Below are 25,939 nucleotides of genomic sequence, written 5' to 3' on the forward strand. Positions count from 1 at the left end.
TTCTGTTAGTTGCTGCCCATTGTTCAAGCTTTTCTAGATCTTTTTGAATACTCCCTCTCTTCCCTAGTGTTAGCTATCCCTCCTAGCTTTGTGTCGTCTGCAAATTTGATCAGTTTCTCATCAATTCCCTCCTTCAGATCATTTATAAAAAGGTTGAACAACACTGGGCCTAGGACAGAGCCTTGTGGTCCCCACTTGATACATTCTTCCACTTGGATGTGCAGCCATTTATAACCACTCTTTGAGTACAATCACTCAGCCAGTTGTAAATCCACTTAACAGTTGCCTTGTCAATCCAATATTGGGTCATTTTTTCAATAAGTATGGTATGAGATACTTTGTCCAGCACTTTCTGTGTCGACTATATCCTTACAATTAGGTCTTAATGTAATGTTTAATAATTGTAAAATGTTATGATGTTATTGTGCATATTCCTCACTGTGTAATGTATGTTCTGGTAATAATCTCCAGCCCCTGGTGTGTACAGGTCACCTAGCAACAGTCAGGGGAGTGTTTAGTCAGGGTTATCAAAGAGTAGATACCCTGGAATTGGTAGTTTAGATCCCCATCACAGGTTGAGCTGGCTTGGCAGCATAAAAGGTAGTGTGTGGGTGGAGTTAAGTAGTCTGACCCAGGAGTCCAGTCCAGGCCTGGAGAAAGTCAAGTACATGGGAGTCTGTGATAGAGACTGGGTAGGAACAAGGTGAAAGCCAGTGGAATAAGAAGTTGAACATCTAAAGTGTAAGTACTCAAGAGCAAGAGCGTTTTAGCAACAGAAGAGAGACAAAGAGTATATTAAAAGGTCTAAGTCAGCCATTCCTAGGCACCAAGCTGGAAGGAAAGCAAGTCAGTCAGAGTCAGGTCCAGCCAAAAAACAGAGCTAAAATGCAATGCACTGAGGATCTGGAGAAGTAATTAATGCATGTAGCTGTAACTGCTTCTTCTAAAGTCTGTCAATCGCTCATCTGCTCTTGAAGAATAAAAACTCCTGAAGTCACTTTTGACCATCGATTCCATCTCCAACATCTGTACTGAGGTACCACCAAAAGCACTCCAGGCAGGACAGAGGTTGGTCCCGAATTTTTGTTTCGTTCTCCACTTTTTATCTTTATTATTTTCTTTGAAATGGGTCCCTAACCATACACAGACTGGCGTCACGACAAAACAACATCTTCCTCTATCCAACTCCATGCCCCACTGGGGTATCACCATCTTATCGTGCCTGACCCCGCGGGCAGCACGCAGTGAGAATTGACAAATTTACCTTTCCGTAGTACCACGTCCAGACCCATGTTTTCTACCTTGCCAGGAGGAGTAGCAGAGCCACCATGACCACTATCTTAATTTCTCTTGCTGCTTACTCTCTCCTAGGTCTGGCCTGTTGCACATGTTTATGGCATCAGCATTGGTTGGAGCAGCGTGGGGAGCAGTGAAGGGTTGTATGCAGTAGAGATCTCAATGGGCGCAGCCTGATGACTTCACAGTAGGTGGGTTACAAATGTGATTTTCTCTTTTTATTATAGCTCTGAATATGCTGCTGTAGTGAAACATGCCAAGTGGCTACAGCTTTCAGTATTTTAGTGACAAATAGTGCTTGCACACCACTGGATAAAGCTTGTCTGTCTGGGGCATAGACAGATACAACGTTTGGGTGAGAACAGAATTTATAGGAGCCCTTGGGGGTCTGAAATATACTGTAAGCACTGGTTACGTTTTAGCAGGCGTAATATCAGGCTAGTGCGCCTTATGGGCTTTGCTGTCATGTTTATCATAGCCACCTAGTCTTCACCCCCCAGCACTAGGACAACTAAAAACAATGATATAACCTACAGATAGAGAAGTATAAATGGAAATAGAGGTATTGGGAGTCATTTACTTAGACCGAGACAGAAGCCTGATAATACATTTCTTACATCTGGCGGCACCTCATTGGACCAGATAAAAAACCTACTCCAGCTAGGAGTAAGTAATCTATGCCAATTTCTGGTGTATAGTAGAAGAAACACCCCATAAAGCCACACCCCTTACAGTTTTTTGTGGTGCACAAGGCCCAAAAGTTACAGTTTTGGTACTCGTGACAAAACTGTGACTTTTGGATACTAGAATTCTTCCATCTAGGTATTTTTAAATAGGCCCCATAGCCTGCAGGAAACAAGTCATAAAAGCCAGAAATAGTGCTACTCATGTACATAAATGACTTCTTATTCTGAAAGGATATCTCAAACAACAGAAATGCTTTAAGTCCTGAATTTAGGATATTCTAGCTAACTAGTTGTTTCAAGAAACTGATATGGTGATGTCTCCACTAGCTCAGGCATTGATGTTAGCCGTACCTTGGGTCCAGCGGGTCCCATCACACCTTTTTCACCCTGGAAAACAAAACAGAAATTCAATTATAAACTTCAAACCAGGGCAGGAAAATGGAATCCCCAGCCAAATGGATCCATTTTTCCCAATGGTACCCGTTACCCATCCAGCATTTTACCGGATGAAAGAATCCTGCATGCATGACTTTCATCCAGCATCTCATGCCAGATCTGGCACATGCTCTGAATGGAGCCTCCAGCACAAATGTGAACATGGCCTTTGGGCTCACTCACAAAGTTTGCCTGCGTATGTCGCATGCTGCTGTGGCTTTCTGTGTGCACAAATACACTGAGTATTTGTACACGCAAAAAAGTACACAGAAGGGTCCATTGATTTTCTGCACAAATATCCAGTGTATGCACAGATTTCCTGCATAATGCACACCAAAATAGGTAATGCCGCGTATCACATGAAACATCGTATGAAAAAATACGCACATATGAAAGAACCTTTTTATATCAATGGATTGATTGTATTCACTTTATATTGTGCATGCAAATATACTTGTGTGAATAAACCCCTATTGTAGATTATTCATTCTAGGGATACTTATATTATGTTTATGTAACTTTAAAATCAATAACTATTTGCTAAATTCCTACATTGGTTTTCTTATAATTTTGCTATTTCTGGTAATATATTATTAACTCTAGGTGCAAACTTAGAGTTAATACTACACCATCAATATTACTGTACATACTCTAGTATAAGCCGAGTTTTTTCAGCACAAAAAAAACATGCTGTAAAAGTCCCCCCTCGGATTAAAATCGAGTGAGGTGAAAAAAAAACAAAAAACGCAATACTCACCTCCCAGCCAGCTCTCCCCGGTGGTGCAGCAAGCTGCTTCAGACTTCTCCCCGCTGTCATCTCCCTGGCTCGGTTTTGAATTTCCCCGCCGTCAGTGCTGTGATTGGATTGAGTGCCGGCCAATCACAGCAGTGATGAATGACATCACTGAATGCCTGGGATTGGTTTATCGAGCGCCGGCTGTGATTAGCTTGCGCTCCATCCAATCACAGCAGTTAGTTACACAGTGCTGACGGCGGGGGAATTCAAAACCAAGCCAGGGAGATGACAGCGGAAAAAGGCTGAAGTAGCTTGCTGCACCGCCAGGGAGAGCATCGCGTCGGGGACACAGATGCTGGCTGAGAGGTGAGTATGGCGTTTTTTTCGTGATTGTTCCCAGCAAGAGAAACCACATAATCTTGTAGATATGATACCTTTTAATGGCTAACAAAAATACATGATGTAATAATAGCAAGCTTGCGAACCAACGCAGGGTTCTTCTTCAGCCTAAGCCTGAGGGTAGCCAGGGCCCGTCGAACAGAGCTGTGGTCAGGCTATTAAAGTAGGGCAACCAGGGGCTTGGTTACCTGGTTTTCCTCTGCTTGGTTGTCACGGGTGACTCCACCATTCTTTCCTCTGCGGTGATACAGAATTGCAGAAAGATAGTCCACACACAGAGTAGTTGAAAACACTGCTGACAATGGTCGGCAATGTTGCTTTACTTGAAATGTAAGATTTAAGAGTTCCACAATACACAAGTCCAATACAGCATGGCTTTAGATGGAATCAGTGGTGAGACAGAGAGGCAGAACACAGGATGAATACTGGGCCCACAGTCTTAGTTATCTGTGCAGCTCCGCTCCTGGAAACCCACTCACTCTTTACTCTTGACCTGTCAATACTCACTTGTCAAATGTTCCTCAATGCTGCATTGCAAAGTTTAATTTGTGCTAATCCACTGTTATTTGTTGGAACTTTGCTGAAGTTAAAGTAAACTGATATTACCGACCATTCCCGGTTTCGGCCAGAAAACATCCCTGTGTGTGGACCAAGTTATTTACTTTACTGAGATTCACTGCAGAGGACGGAATGGTGGCGTTGCGAGTGACAAGAAGATTTCAGGTAACTTCCTCTTACATTTTCCCTGTGACCTCCCCCAGCAGTAATTTGGTTGGTCAGTGGGTGGAGAATGGAAGAAGCTGAGCCATACCCTTCAGCTTAGCCTGCGCCTACTCTACCCAGGATGTGCCGCTGCAACCACTAAAGCACCGAGGGAGAAAGAGAAAAGCAACTGAAGAGTAAGTGTTGAATGGTAGAGAGTAGGAGAGAAAGACAGCCGACGGGAGCAGGATCACACAGCTAACTGAGACTGTGGATTGTCTGGATTACCCCGAGAATCCTCCCTCTCACACCACCTTCTACAAGTGTAATTTTCTGCTAATCCACTGGTATTTGTTGGAATTTTGCTGAAGTTAAAGTAAACAGACATTAACGACCATTCCCAGTTTTGTCCAGAAAACATCCCTGTGTGTGGACTAAGTTATTTACTTTGCTGACTTTGGACTCAGAGGACGGAATGGTGGCGTCACGAGTGACAAGAAGATTATAGGCAACCCCCTCTTACATTTTCAGTAATTTAGTCGGGTCCTGAGCTATCCTTAGGGGAGGAGATGGTAGAAAAACTGTGATACAAAAATCCTTATTTACCCCACCATCTCCTCGGCTCTGGGCCCACTCTTCGGATGATGCATAGGTTTCTCAAGAGGTTAGTTTAATTATTAAAAGATATGTTTTCTACTAGGTTCTTTTTTAATTATCCTAATTTTGAACCATTACGAGTTTAGTTTAGTCATGGCGATAGCTGAGCGATCTGTAGCTTCCTTTCAGCTTTAAAAGTAAAAAAGAAACTGAGTACAATTTTGTTGGATTCTGCATTTGCTTGTGCTATTATATGTTACATAAAAGAAGAATTGCTATTGCTCATGACAGCAGGGCTGGCATAAGGATGGGCAAACTGGGCAATTGCTCAAGGTCATCATCTCCAAGGGAGTCCCCCAGGTCCGGGCCTGCATGTCGTGTGTTTAATAATTTTAAGGAATGGAGAGCTATAAAAATAAAAAAAAACCCTATATGGTGTCATGGAGCACTTCCATCAGAGCTCACTTGCTCTTGCAGCCACAAGGGGTCACTGTCATGCTGCTATATCTTTCTCTGCTTGATTCCCGAGTTCTGCCCCTAAGGCTTGTGCATACTCTGCCCAGTCTCTTAAAGGGCTAGTGTGCACTTGCACTACTCATTCGCCTCCAATCCTGTCCTGGCACAGCCTATATTAGGCACCCACATCCAAGGGTAGATGCCTAAGCAATTGGTCTCCTACTGTTGTGACAGCTCCAATTCAAGCGTTCTTGGTTTTGACTCCTGTGCTGCCTCACCTTAGATCTCTATTTTGGATTCTGCTTTTGTCAGCTGCCTGCCCTGAACATAAGCCTGGGCCTCATTTACACACCTGTGCTGCCATCCCTAACTCAAGCCTGTCTTTCCACTGTACATCTGTTCAAACTTTCAGGTACTTTACTTTAGCCCAATGTAACATCAGAAGGCACTGTCTATGTGTGCAATGGCTTGAGAACCATACAGCAAAGCAGGTATCTCACGGCGGGGATAAGCATGAAAACTGGGGTTCCCCGGGTGCTGCCACCAAAGTTATCCCACAGCCAAACCAGTGTGTGGTAAGGCGGATCCACATCCATGTGCCTAACAATTTGCTTAGTCCATGGATTCTGCTGGTGCTGCAACCATCTTGCTGTATCCAGCCGCACATGATCATGCATTCCAAAATCAAGTTTCCCAGATCTACTGCATGTACTGTGATGGAAATGGACATATTCTTAAATTCAGCTTGGTGAAGCTGGTGAAACACTGTCACTTAGGGGCTGTAGGAAACGCTGCCCTAGGTGACACAGAGTCCTCTCTAAGGTATCTACTTACTGTATCTCTGACATATATAGACTCCTAGTTTGCCAAGGAGGCTTACCTAAATTCTGGTACTGCTGGAAGTTTCATCCACCAGTCCTTGGGGACCAAGTACAGGATACCGATGCTACTTGTCTGTTACTTCTGTTGATGTGGAGAAACTGTCTGATGTTATCAGCTTAGCCACCGTCCAGTTGTAATTACAAATTGGAGAAAATAGTTTATCCACTCTATAGACACAGGGTTATAATTGTATGTTGGTCTTCTTTATATTGCATTTTTCTTGCATCTTTTCTTATGATAGCAATGTGTTATCCTGAAGAGCACAACTGTTCTAATCCTGCCATAGAGGGTGAGGAAATTTCAACACTGGTTATGTAGAATCAGAAGGTTTGAAAGTAATTTACAAAAGTAAAATACACCTGTAGGAATAGTTTGCATCTAATTTTAAACCATAATTAGCCTTCTGTGTGGCAGATCAGCTGTCCTTGATGTGTTCTCTGAAAAAAGCCCTTTGGTTAAAATTGTAAATTAAGATTATTGTTGTGTTTTAGGTAAAATTTTAATCTTATATAGTTATATTATTCAAAGTACTTTTGAATCATCTCACATTATTTGCTGGACTTGAACTGCGTAGGTGTCAAAAAGAAATCGAAAATAGAAGCCTTCTAAAACTTCTGACTGATAGTATACATTTTAAAAAATCTTGAGCGTGGCTTCATACAGAAGTCTTCTTCTCCAGCAGGTTTGGGGTTCTTTGTGAAAAAGAGAGATGGATTCCCTTGGGCATGCGTTAATACAAAAGCCTAAAGGCTGTTATAATATAGAATAAATATCCACTACCATTAAGGCTGCCTTCTCACCTTCAATCACTGCCATTCATGGAGTACCGGCTGTGATTGGCTAAGTGTCAGACAATCCCAGCCAGTGCTTCCAGGAGGCAGGGATTTTTGAATCCCCGGTCAGAAGAGAAGAAGATGATCACTGCCGGCGACCTGGGGAGAAGATGCGACCAGGTTGACAGCGCGGAAGAGGTGAGGTGTGTGTCTTTTTTTTCTTCAGCTATGGCTTATTTTCGGGAAAGGGCTTATATTTCAAGCCTCCCCCGAAAATCCATGCATGTGGCGCTACAAAGTCGCAGTATCACCGCGATAAGCCGCGGCGATATCGCACGGACCAGCGATGCGATATTGCTTCGATTTTCTCGCAGCGATGCTGTGTTGCCCGTGTGAATGAGGCCTAAAGCCGTGTTAAGTCACCCACTGCAGATGGGAAGCAAACTAGTAATTGTAGAGGCTAGGCATGTGGAAACCAGATTTAGAACACAAAGAGCCCCCACCCCCAACACGTTTTACAGCAGCATTCTCGGGTGAAAAATTGACATATTGACATATAGAAGATGTATTATTCACTGAAAAATGGTTCTGATGGACGCGATTGCCTTGCCGTTGGCCCGTCAGCTTATGTGTCTTGGCCAAAATGCAGAACAAACACTCGCACTTATCAGTATTTTTTGCATGCAGTTTGCTATACATTTGAGCGATCCACTGATTTGCCAGTAGGGGGTTGCACTCCTGTATAGTGTGGCGCACCTATGTATATAGTTGGTGACGTGTGCCCGCTGACGTGCGCTCCCCACTCACCCCTCGCAATGCTGCCGGAGGCAGCGCTTGTGCTGTGGCGTTCAGGAGAGGCAGCCGTCCACCGCCTCAGTACTGGGCTGTGCAGTGCACCCGCCTATCAGCTCCGTGTGGGCCAACCCCACCGCCTCTCTGCTCCCTTAGTACTGCTTCCCCCCGCTCACCATTTGATGTGCACTCCTCCGCTCACTGCAGCCAGTCCGCTCCCCCGCTTACCACTGCCAGCGGGGATTCGGTAATGGCCTTGCAGGACCTACAGGGCTACCAGATGTGCAGCCAATCACGTACAGGGGGCGTCACCCCCTGTCAATATTGACTCCACCAGGAGTTCCTGGTGGCGTCAAGATACCATGATACCCAGATCGTGTATGGCGTTCATCTAGAAACATTAGACTCATGCTACCTTCCATTTCCTAGCACCTTCATGATTATAAAAAGTTAACCGGGTCAGAACAGTTTTTTAATGTTGCCTGCTGCCTGTTCACGGCTGAGGCGTAATATTGCTAGCGGCGAATATTCCGCCACAGGGGAAGAACTGACAGGTCTCCGTGGTCAGCCTATCTGATAGAACAACATGCCACGATTTTCTTCTCATGGACGCTGGGCTGTGCTTTTCATAGTTCAGTCTATGGAAAGCGTTCACTGCGTTATCCGCAGCCGGATTATTATGGCGTTTCAATTCAGTTCAATGGGGAAACTAACTACACTACATAAAAAAAACCACACATCAATACTCACCTACCGCTGGCGTTCTGGTCCTCATGACGGTCTGCGGCGCTGCTGCATACTGACGTGTCCTCCTCCACGCCAACAGAGCATTTCTTCCTGGAAGCGGGTCTTGAATACCCCACCTCCAGCAAGCTAATGCTCTGATTGGTTAACCCAGCGGCAACTTTCATTGGCTGACGCAGTGCTGGATTAACCAATCACAGCAATTCAATGATGTTATTACGCTGTCGGGATGGGGTTAAAATAACCTATTCGATGTGACTTACCTTTAGGGCTAAAATCAGATACTTCAACACCAAATAATAATGCAACGTGGTAAATATATTTGAAACAACATAGAATATCACCATGTCTTACGTTTAGTCATATGCCCCAGAATTTGAAGAAAAATATTTGTTTTAAGAATGACACTTACTTTTATTCCCTTCTGACCAGAATGCCCAGTTGCACCATCTTTTCCAGGTGATCCAGGTAAGCCCTATACAAATAGCAGAAAAGAATGACAAAATAAGATATATTTACATTAAAATAAAATACTATGGTCTCTTCTGGTGGCTGCATTCACCTAGACTCATGCCAGGCAGAAGTGGAGTAATCGTCTGTAGAAAATGGATTCCACTTTTTAAATGCCTTTTGGAAAATGAAAGCAGCAACCTGATGAAATTCCATGCATGGCCGTAGCTACCAGGGCAGCAGGAAAAGAAGATGCTATGGGACCTAAAAAGCAACAAGGTCCAACCCTGTGCAGAAGTGCCTCCCCCCATCCTGCTGCTTCATCTCTGCTTAAATTGCACCACTGCTATTTTCTTGCATATTTTCTGTTATGTCTATGGTACGTGTCTCTTGCCTAGCTTGAATATTGGTCATATCTTGTGCCTCCTCCCCCATATAGTATCATCCCCCACTTCTATGTCCACTTTAAGTGTGGAGGTGTTATTTATGCAAGCGAGCCATAAAACCTCTGGGTGGGTCACTAGACAGTTGCTTAACGAATCTAATTTGAACTAGTCCCTCCCAAGTGTTGACTGCTGCTTGGCTTTAAAAGTAGTATCCCTTCACTGACACGCATGTGGCAGTGTACGCATATGGCAGTTCCCTGTGATGAAGTGTACCCATGAGCAAGTGTGACTTCTATGCAGTTCAACAGAGCAGGAGACAGGTATGCCGCATACATTGTCCTAAAACCCTGCACTCCCTGACCATCACTACTACTGTAGTCTCTATTCTCATCTTTACTGTTTTCTATCAAATCTACATCCAACACCCACCTCTGGGGCATTCTATCCATATCAGCTCTTCTCTCCTTTCTTCACCCATGTACAGTTTGCATGCACTCTTTACTTTCCTAAAACGTCATAATCCCCTGAAGCCACAGTGAAACATAACTATCGCCTTCATAAATCCCCTAACCCCCTGCTTACCCTCCCTATACTGCTGCTACTAGCAGCAGGGGACATCTCTCCCAATCCTGGCCCACCTTCTAGTGCCCCAAACTATTACTCCCCACCTGCCCCACTGAGACACTCTTCTAATCCAACCACTAGTCCCTGCATATCCTCCCCTGTTTCCTTTCAATGTGCGCTCTGGAATTGCCAGTCGGCATGCAGCAAATTTCCCACCATCTATGGCGTTTTCACTGCTAAATCCCTAAACCTGCTAGCTCTAACAGAAACATGGATACAGCAATCGGACACAGCCTCCCCTGCTGCACTGTCTTACAATGGCCTGCAGTTCTCCCATACCTCAAGACTGGAAGACATGTGAGGGAGAAGAGTGGGTGCTCTCCTCTCCCCACAATGCACCTTCCAGGTCATCCCCCCAGTACCCTCACTCTCCCATCATTCGAAGTACATGCCCTACGGCTTTTCTGTCCGCTGTTTATATGAGTAGCAGTTATCTACCGCCCCAGAGGTGCTACATGCCTGTTTCTTGAATACTTCCTCTCCTGTGAAATCCCAACCCTCATCCTAGGAGACTTCAACATCCCCACTAACAACCCCATCTCCTCATCTGCCTCTCAGCTTCTATCGCTCACCTCCTTCCTTGGTCTCTCACAACTCACAGCCTCCCCCACTCACAGGGATGGTAATACTCTGGATCTGGTCTTCTTCAGTCTCTGCTCTGCTTCCAACTTCACTAATTCCCCTCTCCCGATCTCAGACCATAACCTCCTCTCTTTCTCTGTCAAGCTTCCTAGTATCTCCCCAGACCCTCCTACCTCCCGTACCTACAGGAACCTTCAGGCCATTCACACCAAAAACTTTGCCGAGTCTCTACAGTCCTCTCTGTCCCCTATCTCTCTCCTCTCCTTCCCCAACCTGGCTGCCGCACATTACAACACCATTCTCAAACATGCCATGGATGAAGCGGTGCTTTCCCTCCCCCGTAACCCAAGTCATCCGATATAGACCGCTGCAACCCCGGCTCACGCCTCAAAACGCGATTCATTAAGCGGTGCTCTAGGTGTGCTGAATGGCTGTGGAGAAAGTCTCAAAAGCCCGCAGAGTTTCTACACTTTAAATTCATGCTTAGAACATACAACCTTGCCCTCCACCATGCCAAACAAGTCTACTTCACCTCTCTTGTCTCATCACTCTCATAACCCTAAAAGACTCTTTGATACTTTCCACTCTCATCTCAGCCTAAAACTGCAGCCCCTCGTGACAGATCTCAGTACTGAAGAGCTGGCTGCTTACTTAAAAAATTTTTTTTTTTCGAAATCCGGCAGGAAATTACCGCCGAATCCCAGACTAGCCCTGACCCTAGTCTCGTCAGTACTGTATTTAGCTCCTGTTCACTCTCTGTACTTAGACCAATGACAGAGGAAGTTGTCTCCAGACTGCTCTCCTCCGCTAGCCCCACTACCTGCACTAGTGACCCTCTACCCTCACACCTCGTGCGGTCCCTTTCCCCGGTGGTCATCTCCCACCTCATCACTATATTCAATCTTTCTCTGACCTCTGGCATTTTCCCATCCTCATTCAAACACGCTATCATATCACCGCTGCTAAATAAACCGACTCTTGACTTGACCGATGCTGCCAACTACCGACCCATCTCAAACCTGCCCTTTATCTCCAAACTCCTAGAACGCCTGTTTTACTCTCACCCTACAATCTATCTCTCAGATAACTCTCTTTTTGACCCTCTACAGTCCGGCTTCCATCCCCAACACTCGACAGAAACCGCTCTGGCTAAAGTGTCAAACAACTTCCTGACAGCCAAATCGAGGTGCGACTACTCCATAATGATCCTCCTCGACCTCTCTGCAGCATTCAACACTGTTGGCCACAAACTTCTCCTCACTATGCTTTGCTCAATTGGACTAAAGAACACTGCCCTCTCCTGGTTCTCCTCATACCTATCCGACCACTCCTTCAGTGTCTGCTTTGCTGGCTCTACCTCCCCTCCTCTTCCCCTTGCTGTTGGGGTCCCCAGGGCTCGGTCCTTGGCCCCCTCCTCTTCTCCATCTACACAGCCCCCATTGGACACACCATCAGGAGATTTGGTTTCCAGTACCATCTCTATGCTGATGATACCCAGCTATACACCTCCTCCTGGGACATCACAGCAGCATTCCTCCAGAATGTCTCTAACACTATGTCCTCTCTCTACCTAAAACTGAACCTCTCAAAAACTGACCTTCTCCTGTTTCCACCCTCTACTAACCGACCTCATCCACATCTCCATCTCAGAATGTGGCACCACCATAACTCCCAGACAGCATGCCCGCTGCCTTGAGGTCATATTCGACTCTGATCTTTCCTTCAACCCTACATCCAATCTCTGGCCCGAACATGTCAGCTGCACCTTAAGAACATCGCTAGAATATACCCTTTTCTCACCATGGATACGCTAAAAACGCTCACTGTTGCCCTCATCCAGTCTCGGCTCGATTATTGCAACTTATTGCTGATCGGCCTCCACCGAACCAGGCTCTACCCTCTCCAATCCATCCTGACTGCGGCAGCCAGGCTCATCTTCCTGTCCAGCTGCTACTTGGACACCTCTGCCCTGTGCCAGTCACTGCACTGGCTGCCCGTCAGATACAGGATACAATTTAAACTCACTACCCTCAACCACAAAGCACTCCACAGCAGTGCCCCGCCCTACATTGCTTCCCTCATCTCAATTCACCACCCAGCCAGCGCCCTCCTCTCTGCTAATGATATCAGACTGAGCGACCCTTTAATTCGAACCTCTCACTCCCGCCTCCAAGACATCTCAAGAGCAGCACCTGTCCTCTGGAACGTGCTACCAAAAAATATTCGGGCAATCATTTTACACGCTAAAGTTTAGGCGTGCTCTAAAAACGCCCCACTTCAGAGAGGCATACCATATCTCCTAAACCAAACCCCTCGGTACTCTGCCTGATAACATGCTCCCTGTCCCACAGACTGCAATCCCTGCTGGCCATAATGATCCAGCACCTGCAGTCATCCCGATTCCGCCACTATATGGCCTGACCATTGTCTGTGTGTATAGCATCCCTCACGCTCCACCCCGCCATACCGTGAACATCTCCAGCCCCTTTACCGTCTGTATCACCCCATTATCTGTGGTATGTAAGCTCGTTGGAGCAAGACCCTCACCCCTACTTTTTCCATCAATTGATTACATCATGTAACCGTTGTCTTGTGTTATTTCCCCTGTATTGTAAGCGCTGCAGAATATGTTGGCGCCATATAAATAAAGATTATTATTATAGATCAACCTTGATGAAGGAAGGGGAATGTGCAAGACTGAATGTAGGTTTTACTGTGAAGCTCTACAGTTGTGTAAGGAAGTGATTGAGCTCCTAGGCTGTCATGCAAACCTTACTAGATTTTTGTAGTGTGTTTTTTATGCTTCAGAAGGGTCGATAAGAAAAACCCAAAAGCTTGCTGTAACATCAAGTATTTTTTTTAGCCATTAAAAGGTATCATATCTACAAGATTACCTGGTTTCTCTTATTGACAACAATCACCCTTCAATCACACTTCATTTTGACAGGAGAATGATCTGTTTTTAAGGGTGTGCTCACACATGGCTGATTTGCTACATTTTTTATTTCAGATTTTGGGGCAGATCTAAAGCAGAATTCATCCCTTCAATTGAATTCAAATTGAAGAGGCAAAAGCTGCTGCAAATTTGCAACAAATTAGCGATGTGTGAATACACCCTAATGTGTATTGTCCCATTGTAAGTGTTGTCTAATGGGGATTTCCTCTCAGCTATATGCATGCAGTGGTTCTCAGGAGTAGAGCCTTGCTCTAACTATTATGGTATCGGAGAACTACAGCTTTAGGGCGCCCACCCACTGGCGGTTGCGATTTTTGTGCGCGTTTTTGGCGCTTTTTCCGTGCGTTTTTCGCGGCTTTTTCGCGGCTTTTTGCGTTAATTTACATTGACATTCAAGGGTGCATTAAGAGAAAAATAAGGACACATATGCAACTGACAGTTCCTATGTTAAAAATTGCAACAGACTGAAAAAAAAAACGCCAGTGGACAGGAGTACATTCAAAACTAATTGCTCCTGAGAAAAAACGCAAAACGCAAAGGAAAAAAAAATCGCCAGTGGGTGGGCGCCCTCAGTCGTCATACTGGTTGGGAACTTGATGCCGTGGTGTATGTTACGTGAGAGCACAAGGGTGTAATTACGATGTGCGCACTTGCATATGCAGCGGTATGCTATAAAAAGGAGTGATTTCCGGTCAAACAGGGTTAGCCACGTCTTGTGATGACAACACTAATAAGAGAGGTGCTGTCCGACATGCAAGTACAAGAGTGAAGCAGTATCAGAGCCATTGTGGGCATGCGCCCTTGCAACAGTGCATTAACCCTTTGCCTATAGCTGGTGTTTGAGTGAGAGTCAGACTAACATTGTGACCACTAATGAATTTCAAACAATGGGAGAGGCTTAAAAGCTTCAGGCTGTAGGTCTGAGACAATGTGGATGAGGTAAGCAACCAACTAATTCCAGGGAGGGTACAAATTCGAATGAGTGAATTGTGTATTTATTGCGCCAACACCCTGAGAATCATTGCACCCAGCTACGTTTTATGTTTAGTGCCTCCTCTAAGGATAAGAGATTAATTGATTATTTTAAACTTTATTTGAATAGCGTAATTGTCCCTTATTGTATCACAATGCCCAAAGATTTTCCCAATGTCGCTACTTTTGTAGAGGCATCGTCTGCATCTAGAGAAAAGAAGGTTTCTACACCAACATAGAAGGGGGTTATTTACTGTAAGAGCAGTGAGACTGTGGAACTCTCTGCCTGAGGAGTTTAATGGTGATGAAGTGGTGAATGAAAAATTCGATAAAAGAGTTCAAGAGGGGCCTGGACACCTTTCTTCAGCGCATACAATATTATATGTTATAATCACTTGTGACGTCAGAAGGGTTGTTGATCCAGGGATTATTCTGATTGCCAGATTGAAGCCAGGAAGAAATCTTTTTTCTCCTTAAATGGGGAAAATTCGCTTCTACATCATTGGATTTTTTTTCCTCTGGATCAACATTGGGGGTTAATAGCCTGAACTAGATGGACATATGAATATTTCGGCTTTACAAACTATGTTACTATATAGATTCAGTAAAGCATTAAAGAAGTTAACCTTTTGACTCCATTGTGCCTCAGTCTCTCCGCAGGTATTCCAGGAGGGTGACTTTTGCCCCTGCTTCTAAACCTTACAGTTAACCCTATTACAGTATGTACAGTTAAAGGAGATGTCCCGCGCCGAAACGGGTTTTTTTTTTTTTAAACCCCCCCCCCGTTCGGCGCGAGACAACCCCGATGCAGGGGTTAAAAAAACCACCCGCACAGCGCTTACCTGAATCCCGGCGGTCCGGCGTCTTCATACTCACCTGCTGAAGATGGCCGCCGGGATCCTCTACCTCCGTGGACCGCAGCTCTTCTGTGCGGTCCATTGCCGATTCCAGCCTCCTGATTGGCTGGAATCGGCACGTGACGGGGCGGAGCTACACGGAGCTACACGGAGCCCCATAGAGAAGAGGAGAAGACCCGGACTGCGCAAGCGCGGCTAATTTGGCCATTGGAGGGCGAAAATTAGTCGGCACCATGGAGACGAGGACGCCAGCAACGGAGCAGGTAAGTATAAAACTTTTTATAACTTCTGTATGGCTCATAATTAATGCACAATGTACATTACAAAGTGCATTATTATAGCCATGCAGAAGTGTATAGACCCACTTGCTGCCTCGGGACATCTCCTTTAACCTCTTTTTCTGAATTACTTTTTAAGGAGACAGATGAGGGCCTTAAATATACCGACCTCTAATAACAATCATCAACCAAGTACATGTCATCAACAAAATGGGTGATAATTGGCATAATTAAAAAGCAACCTTTTTTCATAAATGATTAAAACATTAGTAAATCTTTAATTCAATAAGACCAAAAATCCAATGATAAGGATATCTGTCCGAAAAAGAATAAACCAAATGACAAAAAATAATTAAATCCGTAGTATGCTATACAATCTTTAGATTTCAGTATACTTGTGATCCATATAGTTATGCAAGGAGACCAAAGCTTTATATAATAAGATGGAACATTCTTACCAATTTTAGAATCTCTCACAAATGTCAAGTCTTTTAGATGAATCCACATCATAATTTCAGCAACACTCCACTTGCGTGATGTTGGATCAAACTTGTGATATCCAGCATCCACATAGGCAAAAGAGAAGAGACCGGTTATCTATCCCTATAATTCCCTCTCTGTCTGGTATACCCCTTCTGTCTGTGTAAGTAAACAGCTGCTGTTTTAGGACTTGCTGCTTTAGGACCTGAGAGGACGTCCCAGTCATTGCCTACATGCGCGTCACACACAGCTCTGCTATAAATGCACATTACACACAGCACACATGACTCTGCTACATGTGCATCACACACACAGCTCTGCTAGATGTGCATCACACACAGCACACACGACTCTGCTACATGCGCGTCACACACAGCTCTGCTATAAATGCACGTCACACACAGCACACACGACTCTGCTACATGCGCGTCACACACAGCTCTGCTATAAATGCACGTCACACACAGCACACACGACTCTGCTACATGCGCATCACACACACAGCTCTGCTAGATGTGCATTACACACACAGCACACACAACTCTACTACATGCGCGTGACACACAGCACACACGACACTGCTAAATGCGCGTGACACACAGCACACACGAGACTGCTACATGCGCGTGACACACAGCACACATGACTGCTACATGCGCGTGTCACACAGCATACATGGCTTTGCTACATGCGCGTGACACACAGCACACATAGCTCTGCTAGATGCGCGTGACACACAGCACACATAGCTCTGCTAGATGCGCGTGACACACAGCCCACACAGCTCTGCTACATGCGCGTGACACACAGCACACACAGCTCTGCTACATGCGCGTGACACACAGCTCTGCTACATGCGCGTGACACACAGCACACACAGCTCTGCTACATGCGCGTGACACACGGCACACACAGCTCTGCTACATGCGCGTGACACACGGCACACACAGCTCTGCTACATGCGCGTGACACGGCACACACAGCTCTGCTACATGCGTGTGACACACGGCACACACAGCTCTGCTACATGCGCGTGACACACAGCACACACAGCTCTGCTACATGCGCGTGACACACAGCACACACAGCTCTGCTACATGCGCGTGACACACAGCACACACAGCTCTGCTACATGCGCGTGACACAGCACACACAGCTCTGCTACATGCGCGTGACACAGCACACACAGCTCTGCTACATGCGCGTGACACACAGCACACACAGCTCTGCTACATGCGCGTGACACACAGCACACACAGCTCTGCTACATGCGCGTGACACACAGCACACACAGCTCTGCTACATGCGCGTGACACACGGCACACACAGCTCTGCTACATGCGCGTGACACACGGCACACACAGCTCTGCTACATGCGCGTGACACACGGCACACACAGCTCTGCTACATGCGCGTGACACACGGCACACACAGCTCTGCTACATGCGCGTGACACACGGCACACACAGCTCTGCTACATGCGCGTGACACACGGCACACACAGCTCTGCTACATGCGCGTGACACACGGCACACACAGCTCTGCTACATGCGCGTGACACACAGCACACACAGCTCTGCTACATGCGCGTGACACACAGCACACACAGCTCTGCTACATGCGCGTGACACACAGCACACACAGCTCTGCTACATGCGCGTGACACAGCACACACAGCTCTGCTACATGCGCGTGACACAGCACACACAGCTCTGCTACATGCGCGTGACACACAGCACACACAGCTCTGCTACATGCGCGTGACACACAGCACACACAGCTCTGCTACATGCGCGTGACACACAGCACACACAGCTCTGCTACATGCGCGTGACACAGCACACACAGCTCTGCTACATGCGCGTGACACAGCTCTGCTACATGCGCGTGACACACAGCACACACAGCTCTGCTACATGCGCGTGACACAGCACACACAGCTCTGCTACATGCGCGTGACACACAGCACACACAGCTCTGCTACATGCGCGTGACACAGCACACACAGCTCTGCTACATGCGCGTGACACACAGCACACACAGCTCTGCTACATGCGCGTGACACACAGCACACACAGCTCTGCTACATGCGCGTGACACAGCACACACAGCTCTGCTACATGCGCGTGACACAGCACACACAGCTCTGCTACATGCGCGTGACACAGCACACACAGCTCTGCTACATGCGCGTGACACACAGCACACATAGCTCTGCTACATGCGCATGACACACAGCACACATAGCTCTGCTACATGCGCGTGACACACAGCACACACAGCTCTGCTACATGCGCATGACACAGCTCTGCTACATGCGCATGACACAGCTCTGCTACATGCGCGTGACACAGCTCTGCTACATGCGCGTGACACACAGCACACACAGCTCTGCTACATGCGCGTGACACAGCACACACAGCTCTGCTACATGCGCGTGACACAGCACACACAGCTCTGCTACATGCGCGTGACACAGCACACATAGCTCTGCTACATGCGCGTGACACACAGCACACACAGCTCTGCTACATGCGCGTGACACACAGCACACACAGCTCTGCTACATGCGCGTGACACACAGCACACACAGCTCTGCTACATGCGCGTGACACACAGCACACATAGCTCTGCTACATGCACGTGACACACAGCGCACATAGCTCTGCTACATGCGTGTCACATACAGCACACACGGGTCTGCTACATGCATGTGACACACAGCACACACAGTTCTGTTACATGGGCATCTCGCATGTCTCTGCTAAAGGCGTGTGACAAACAGCACACACAGTTTGGCTATATGCGCATGACACATGGCACACAGGTACTCAGTCACATACACATGATACGCAAGACGTACAGCTCTACTACAACCGTGTTGCATACTGCATACACGACTCTGATATATGCGCCTGACATACAGCACACACAGCTCTGATACATGCATGTGATGCACAGCAAACGTGTCTACTACATGCGTGCGACACACAGCACACACGGCTCTGTTACATTGCCATCACACACAGCACACATATCTCTGCTACATGCGTGTGACAGACAGCACACACAGCTCGGCTACATGCACATGACACAGCACTCACGGTTCGGCTACAAGCGCATGACACATGATGGGTCTGCTACATTCGTGTGACACACAGCACACATGCCTCTGTTACATGGGCTTTACACACAACACACAAGGCTCTGCTACATGCGTGTGACAAACAGCACACATGGTTAGGCTACATGCACGAGACACACAGCACACATGGTTAGGCTACATGCACGAGACACACAGCACACATGGTTAGGCTACATGCACGTGACACACATCACACACGGCTTGGCTACATGAAACTACGGGCTTTTGGAAACCAATGCTGATTGAGGTCACCCACAAACCACTTTCCGTAGCAGAGAAGGAAAGGTACCGTACTGAGAATTTTTTGTCTCTATTGCGGGGGCTCGGGACATTATGCCATTAACTGCCCCAACAAGTTTAAAAAAACTATTGCCATGACCAGACGCACATCTGACATTCCGGGTCCAGAATCATAGGCAATCCAATCGCTCACTCAAGAGAAGGATAACATACATCTCCCATCTTTCCACTTTGTCATTCCGATATAAGTCCTAGTCGGGGACCAGAAATTACAATGCTCGCTATGTTCGATCCAGGAGTCGAAGGGAATTTCATGGACTTTAAATTTGCTCTTGATAATAATAATCACAAGCAGGACCAAACCCATCGAAATGCAAACGGTGGATGGTTCACCATTGTCTTCTGGGCCTGTAACTCATAAGACAATCAAACGTAATCATTATTAAACTTGAGCACCATGACAAATAGTTTTCACCTTAACTCAAAGTTTCCAGTTCTCTAAGGAATCCTTGTTTTTCTACCCACAATCCTTCCATCAACTGGGACTCAAGAATCATTACCTTCCTCTCTGAGTACTGTAAAGAAAAATGACAGATACCACTACCCAGCCTCGAACATACTCCAACCCCTGAGGATTGTCAGCAGAATTCTGATTAGTTGGCACCTCAATACCAGCAATTCTATGATAACTGCAGCAAAAAAAAAAATCTCATCAACTACACCCTCATCGGCCATATGATTGTCCTATAGAATTACTCCCTGGAACAGATATTTCTTTTGGTCAGATTTACAATCTTTCTGAACCAGAATTAAAAGGACTCAGAAAATACCTGGATGAAAAGTTAAAGAAGGGTTACATTCGACCTTCTTCATCCCCAGCAAGGGCACCCTTATTTTTTGTGGAAAATAAGGACTTAACTTTGTGGCCATGCATTGATTATAGGGAACTAAATAAAATCTCCTCTCCCCTTAATTCCAGAATTGCTGGAGAGACTCAGTGCTGCCAAGATCTTTACCGAACTTGATCTGCGAGGGGCATATAATCTGGTACAGATCTGACCTGGAGATTAATGGAAGACTGCTTTCAGAACAAGATATGGACACTTTGAATCTCTAGTGATGCCATTCAGTCTCTGCAATTCTGCAGGTATCTTCCTGCACAATGATGTATTTTAAGATCTGTGGGATCAATTAGTAGAGACATATCTCAACGACATCATCTTCTCTGACAATTTGGTGGAACATCGCAGGCACGTTCTGGTAGTCTTTGGAACAACTCCAAAAGAATAGTCTCTACATCAAGTTAGAGAAATGTGAGTTTGAACGCAATTCCTGGGATACATTATCTCCCCAGACAGCTTAAAGGGGTTGTCCCGCGCCGAAACGGGTTTTTTTTTTTTTCAATAGCCCCCCCGTTCGGAGCGAGACAAACCCGATGCAGGGGTTAAAAAAGAAAACGGGATAGTGCTTACCTGAACCCCCGCGCTCCGGTGACTTCTTACTTACCTGGTGAAGATGGCCGCCGGGATCTTCTCCCTCGGTGGACCGCAGGTCTTCTGTGCGGTCCATTGCCGATTCCAGCCTCCTGATTGGCTAGAATCGGCACGTGACGGGGCGGAGCTACAAGGACCCGCTCTCCGGCACGAGCGGCCCCATTCAGAAAAGAAGAAGACAGGACTGCGCAAGCGCGTCTAATTCGGCGATTAGACGCTGAAAATTAGATGGCACCATGGAGACGAGGACGCTAGCAACGGAACAGGTAAGTGAATAACTTCTGATAACTTCTGTATGGCTCATAATTAATGCACAATGTACATTACAAAGTGCATTAATATGGCCATACAGAAGTGTATAACCCAACTTGCTTTCGCGGGACAACCCCTTTAAGTATGCAGCAATATTAAAGCCGTGGTTGGTTGACCCACTCCAAGAAGCCTAAAAGACGTGCAATGCTTTATAGGATTTGCAAATTTCTACCGGATCTTTATTAAAGACTTCTCAAAAATCATCTTGCCAATCACTTCACTCAACTAGAAATACAAAACAAATTCATGGTCTCTAGAAGCATAGGGCAACTTTGAAAAACTAAATGGTCTGTTCACTTCTGCACCAGTATGGGTTCATCCAAATCCCAAATTACCCTTTATGTGCAGAAGTGGATGCCTCCAATTCTGCTGTGGGAGCTGTCCTGTCTCAACAAGTCGATGACTAGATGCAACTACACCCATGTGCATTTCTGTCACATATATCACCAGTTGACTGTACCATCTTGTTCCCCAAAAGTTTCCTGGGGATACCCAACCCCTTTTTTTTTTTTCAAGAGTCAAAGATGGATACCGAAATGACACTTTTCTCAAACATCCTTCTAGAGACGTGGATCTTTCTTTTAAATAGGTTCCGTTAGACAGAGCCAGAGAACCATAGCATCAGCCTCAAAGACCAAAAAGAAAACAAATCAAGAGCCTAGCAGAGTCTCCAGCCTTGATGGTAGGCTGGAGAACAATATCTATATCTAACGGGCCTAGAGTAGATTCAACTAGACACAAAAAGTATTATACCTAAGACCAGATAGAGCTTAGCCTAGGGATACTTGGTACTGACGCTAGTTTTAGAATGGTACTTTATTATGGGATTCTTTTGCTGCTCATAACCAGCAACAAAGGGTCTCTTCTTATGACTCTTAAATGGTGAATTTTTGGTTCCTGATGACATTGTATTAAAACAACAGAAAGGCGCTGAACCAATAATAAGAATCAGGTGAATTACATCTTGAAAATTCCACCAAAGATCATTCGTACGGCTGTTTTCTTAAAGTTTAAGATAGTGGAACAAAACAAAGTAACCTCAAGTTCTTTCCTACAGGTTGTTGTTGGAATAAAATGAGACAAATCTGGTGTCCTTGGATTGTCTCACTTTTCCCATTATGGTGGGACGGTCAAGGACTTCTATGGGTAGACCCCGATATTAAAGGGGGTATGACCTCTATAAGTCTGTATATAACATGAGTGAGAAAGATTTGATCAATCCATCATCCTGTGCCTACTAGGGTCTTTGTCTGTTCCATTAAGACACCTATTGGAGAACTATGGTGGGTCTACATTAAACACTATTAGTGCGCACACGTCATCGTTTTATCAGACATCTATGAATAAATGCTAAGTTTTAAGAATGGATTCAGTGAAAAAAAAAATTCTTTTAAAGAGAGGTTTTGGATGCAGAGAAATAGACTATATGTCCTGATTCTAGTCGACTTTGTTCTTAAATTTGTCCGTGACTCTAAACTTGCAGGTCATCTTGGAGTCACAAAGACTCTGGAACTATTGCTTTGTTCTTCCTGGTGGCCTAATTGTAAGAACAATGTGATAGAATGTGTAAGAACAAAGATATGTTGTCCCTGCGTAATGTGTACACAAATAAAAAAAAAAAACAACCCCACAATCTCCTCAGTTAGGACTTCTTCAACCTCTTCCAGTCCCATCTAGGCCTGGGGGATCAATATTCATGATTTTACTCTGGGTCTCCTTCCTCGAAAGAAAAGACTACTATCTTTGTTATGATCCGATTCTCAAAAATGGCCCATTTTATTTCCATCAAAGAGATTCCTATTGCTGAACAAACTACAGGAGATATTTAGACTATGCGGTATTCAGGATAATGTAGTTTCTGATAGAGGGGTGCACTTTACTCCAAAATTCCGGAAGAGCTTTTAAATAGCCTTAGGGATCTCTATTAATTTGTCTTCTGCCTTCCATCTGCAGTCCAATAGTCAGACTGAAAGGACTAATCAAACTTTTGAACAATACCTCCAGGATGATTGGGTGGACTACTTGGCAACCGCTGAATTTGCTTATAATAACTCAAAGCATAGTTCTACATCTCCGAGTCCCTTTTTTGCCAACTCTGGTCTATATATGTTATTCATTCCTAATCTTCCAGTAAATACTACCACTCCTACGGTTGACCACAGGCTGTCAATGTTACGGGAAACTCAGGAAAAGCTAAATGAGATGCTTTGGACAGCATCATTACATTACCTTAGTCTTGTTCCTTTTTCCTGCAATCCAGTCCCCGGGACATGCTATAAAAGCCTGGCACTTCCACTTTGAGTGATTATTGTGCTTCCTGCCATTGGTCTATCTCTCCTACTACTATTCATCTCTACTGAATTGCTGTTACCCATTACCCTGGTTAATCCTCGGATTACGTTACCTGCCTGCTCCTTTTATACGGCAACTCATATCCAACGTTACCAACCCTTGGCTTGTCATGACCACGCTATCTGTGTGCTTGGGTTACAACACAAAGCTGCAAACCATTCCATGTTGTTACACAAGCTTTGTTTGCATGCTTCATTGACCAGGACATCATAAGATGCTTTATAGGATGCTAGAGGCTTAGAGAACAAAATTCAATAGAACTGCCTATCCAAGAGAAAAATCTTCAGCCAGAAATAGCTCTTTTACACAGGACGAGACACGGGTAAACGACTGCACAAACACTGATGTTCCCGCTGAGGTCCTCAGTGCTTGTGCAGAGCATTTACAATGACAAACTTGAAGGCTGGATCGCGGGCTTCTCGCTCAGCACTTTACCCTCTATGTGAAGTGATAAGCAGGGAGCGTCTACACTGAGTGACAAGCCAGCAATCCAGCAGTGGTTTTCATGCTGACTAAAAGTCACCAATAACGAATAATGAATGAATAGTGAGCAATTGTTTTGCCTTCACATGTAAGCATTATCCCTCAAAGTGAAACCAGAACATTTACTCACGGGTGGTCCAGGTATTCCAGGTTCTCCATCTTTGCCATCTTTTCCTTGAGGACCCTCAGTTCCTGAATCGGAACCTGGCTTTCCAGGCAATCCTGGTGGTCCTGGTGGCCCAACTGGCCCAGGTAATCCAGGTGAGTACTTTTAAAAAGAAAAAATTAATTAGAATTTTTGGTTGTTGTGACAAACATTGCATTTATATTACAAAAAAAGCATATTAAAATATATACAGTGGTCAGCTACAACATTAACATCTAACACTGACCGGTAGATAAACAACACAAATATCTCATGAAAATAGCTCCTGTCAAAAAGTGAGATGGCAGCAAGTGAACAGCTAATTTTTGAAGCAGATATGGGCATAGTACCTATGATATCTTACTGAAGCAGGTGGATTTGTTGTGCATGGTGTAGCGGTGACAGACATACGCAACGTACATAGATTATAAAAATAACTTTTACGGAGCAGCAAACAGATGGATAACATTTTCGTTCCATACAAGGGCGCTGTACTTAAATGTTGCATAACATACAGCATACATTTTCTCAAAGCGACTGTACTTGTTATAATCCCAAAATGACATTTTCACCTAGTCACACCAGCACTTACATCCCCATAATGTTGCTTCAATCTGGCAGCAGCGAGGCACCTGACTCTTGAGACTTTTCTCATTATGCCTGATGCTATTCATTTATCTTTATATGGACCCCTTATTCTCCATAAGAGCTGCCTGATTTATTTACCAGTCATCCAAGGTTATTGACATTATAAACACAACGGTCACTGGCACAATAAAGTGCAAAACAATACATCACACCAAGCCTTACTTCATAGCCTGACTTTCCATGAGCAGCAGCCATGGCGCACAGGACGTACATCATCATAGACTCCTTATCCACAGCTCAATGTACATTGGTGTACATTTTGACTGGAAATCAGCCGTGTATCCACAGCTGATTTCATACTTTGTAGCGGTCCCCCTCACCTCCTTCGGGGATTTCCTGCCATCAGCGTTCCCTGTCTTCTGGTTCCCAGCATCCTGTAGTGGCCTCACCTGACCCGCGGCACTGGGAATCTGAAGCACTGACTACGTGAAGACTACAGAGGAGGTGAGGGCGAGTGCTGCATAGAATGAAATCAGTTGTGGATACGTGAGTGATTTCCAGTATAATTTGCACCAATGATACAGATTTTTACCGTTTTTTTTTAGATACAGAATTTGCTGCAGAAATTTCCACAGCATTTCCGCCATATGTAAACATCTCCTAAGTCAACTTGAGTTAGTGGCCTCAGTAGTAATAGTGCCCTCAATATCAGCCCCAGTAGTTATAGTGCCCCCCACAGTGGCCTCAGTAGTAATAGTGCTCCCCTATGTCAGCCCCAGCAATAATAGTGACTCTCACAGCAGTCTGGTAGTAAAAGCACTCATATCTATTTATCTTCGTCCCCTGATCTCTTCTCCTTGGTTCTGCAGGAGGAGAGGAGTGTCACCTATATTATCCGCAGTAGTAATAGCATTACTACTGAAGCTATTGTTGGGGTAATAAGTACTACTGGGGTCAATATAGGGGACACATACTACTGAGGCCATGTTGGAGGGTCACTATTACTAACATAGTGGATACTATTTCTACTGAGGCCACTGTGGGGGGGGGGGGTCACTATTACTACTGAGGTGAATATAGGGGATAGTATTACTACTG

At 45.4% G+C, this 25,939-nt stretch overlaps 1 protein-coding gene across 4 annotated transcripts in view; it reads right to left on the bottom strand.

Annotated features, from left to right (window-relative positions):
- Window positions 1-25,939, bottom strand: part of COL15A1 (collagen type XV alpha 1 chain) — a 638,286-nt gene that overhangs the window by 279,284 nt on the left and 333,063 nt on the right. For all 4 annotated transcript variants that reach the window (XM_066579143.1, XM_066579144.1, XM_066579146.1 and 1 more), the window contains exons 13-15: window positions 24,239-24,376; window positions 8,911-8,973; window positions 2,334-2,369 (exon numbers count right to left, since the gene is read on the bottom strand). In XM_066579143.1, the coding sequence (XP_066435240.1) occupies window positions 2,334-2,369; window positions 8,911-8,973; window positions 24,239-24,376 (237 nt within the window). The remainder of the gene's footprint in view (window positions 1-2,333; window positions 2,370-8,910; window positions 8,974-24,238; window positions 24,377-25,939) is intronic.

This window comes from Eleutherodactylus coqui, chromosome 9 (genome assembly GCF_035609145.1).
Source record: "Eleutherodactylus coqui strain aEleCoq1 chromosome 9, aEleCoq1.hap1, whole genome shotgun sequence".
NCBI classification, from domain to species: Eukaryota; Metazoa; Chordata; class Amphibia; order Anura; family Eleutherodactylidae; genus Eleutherodactylus; species Eleutherodactylus coqui.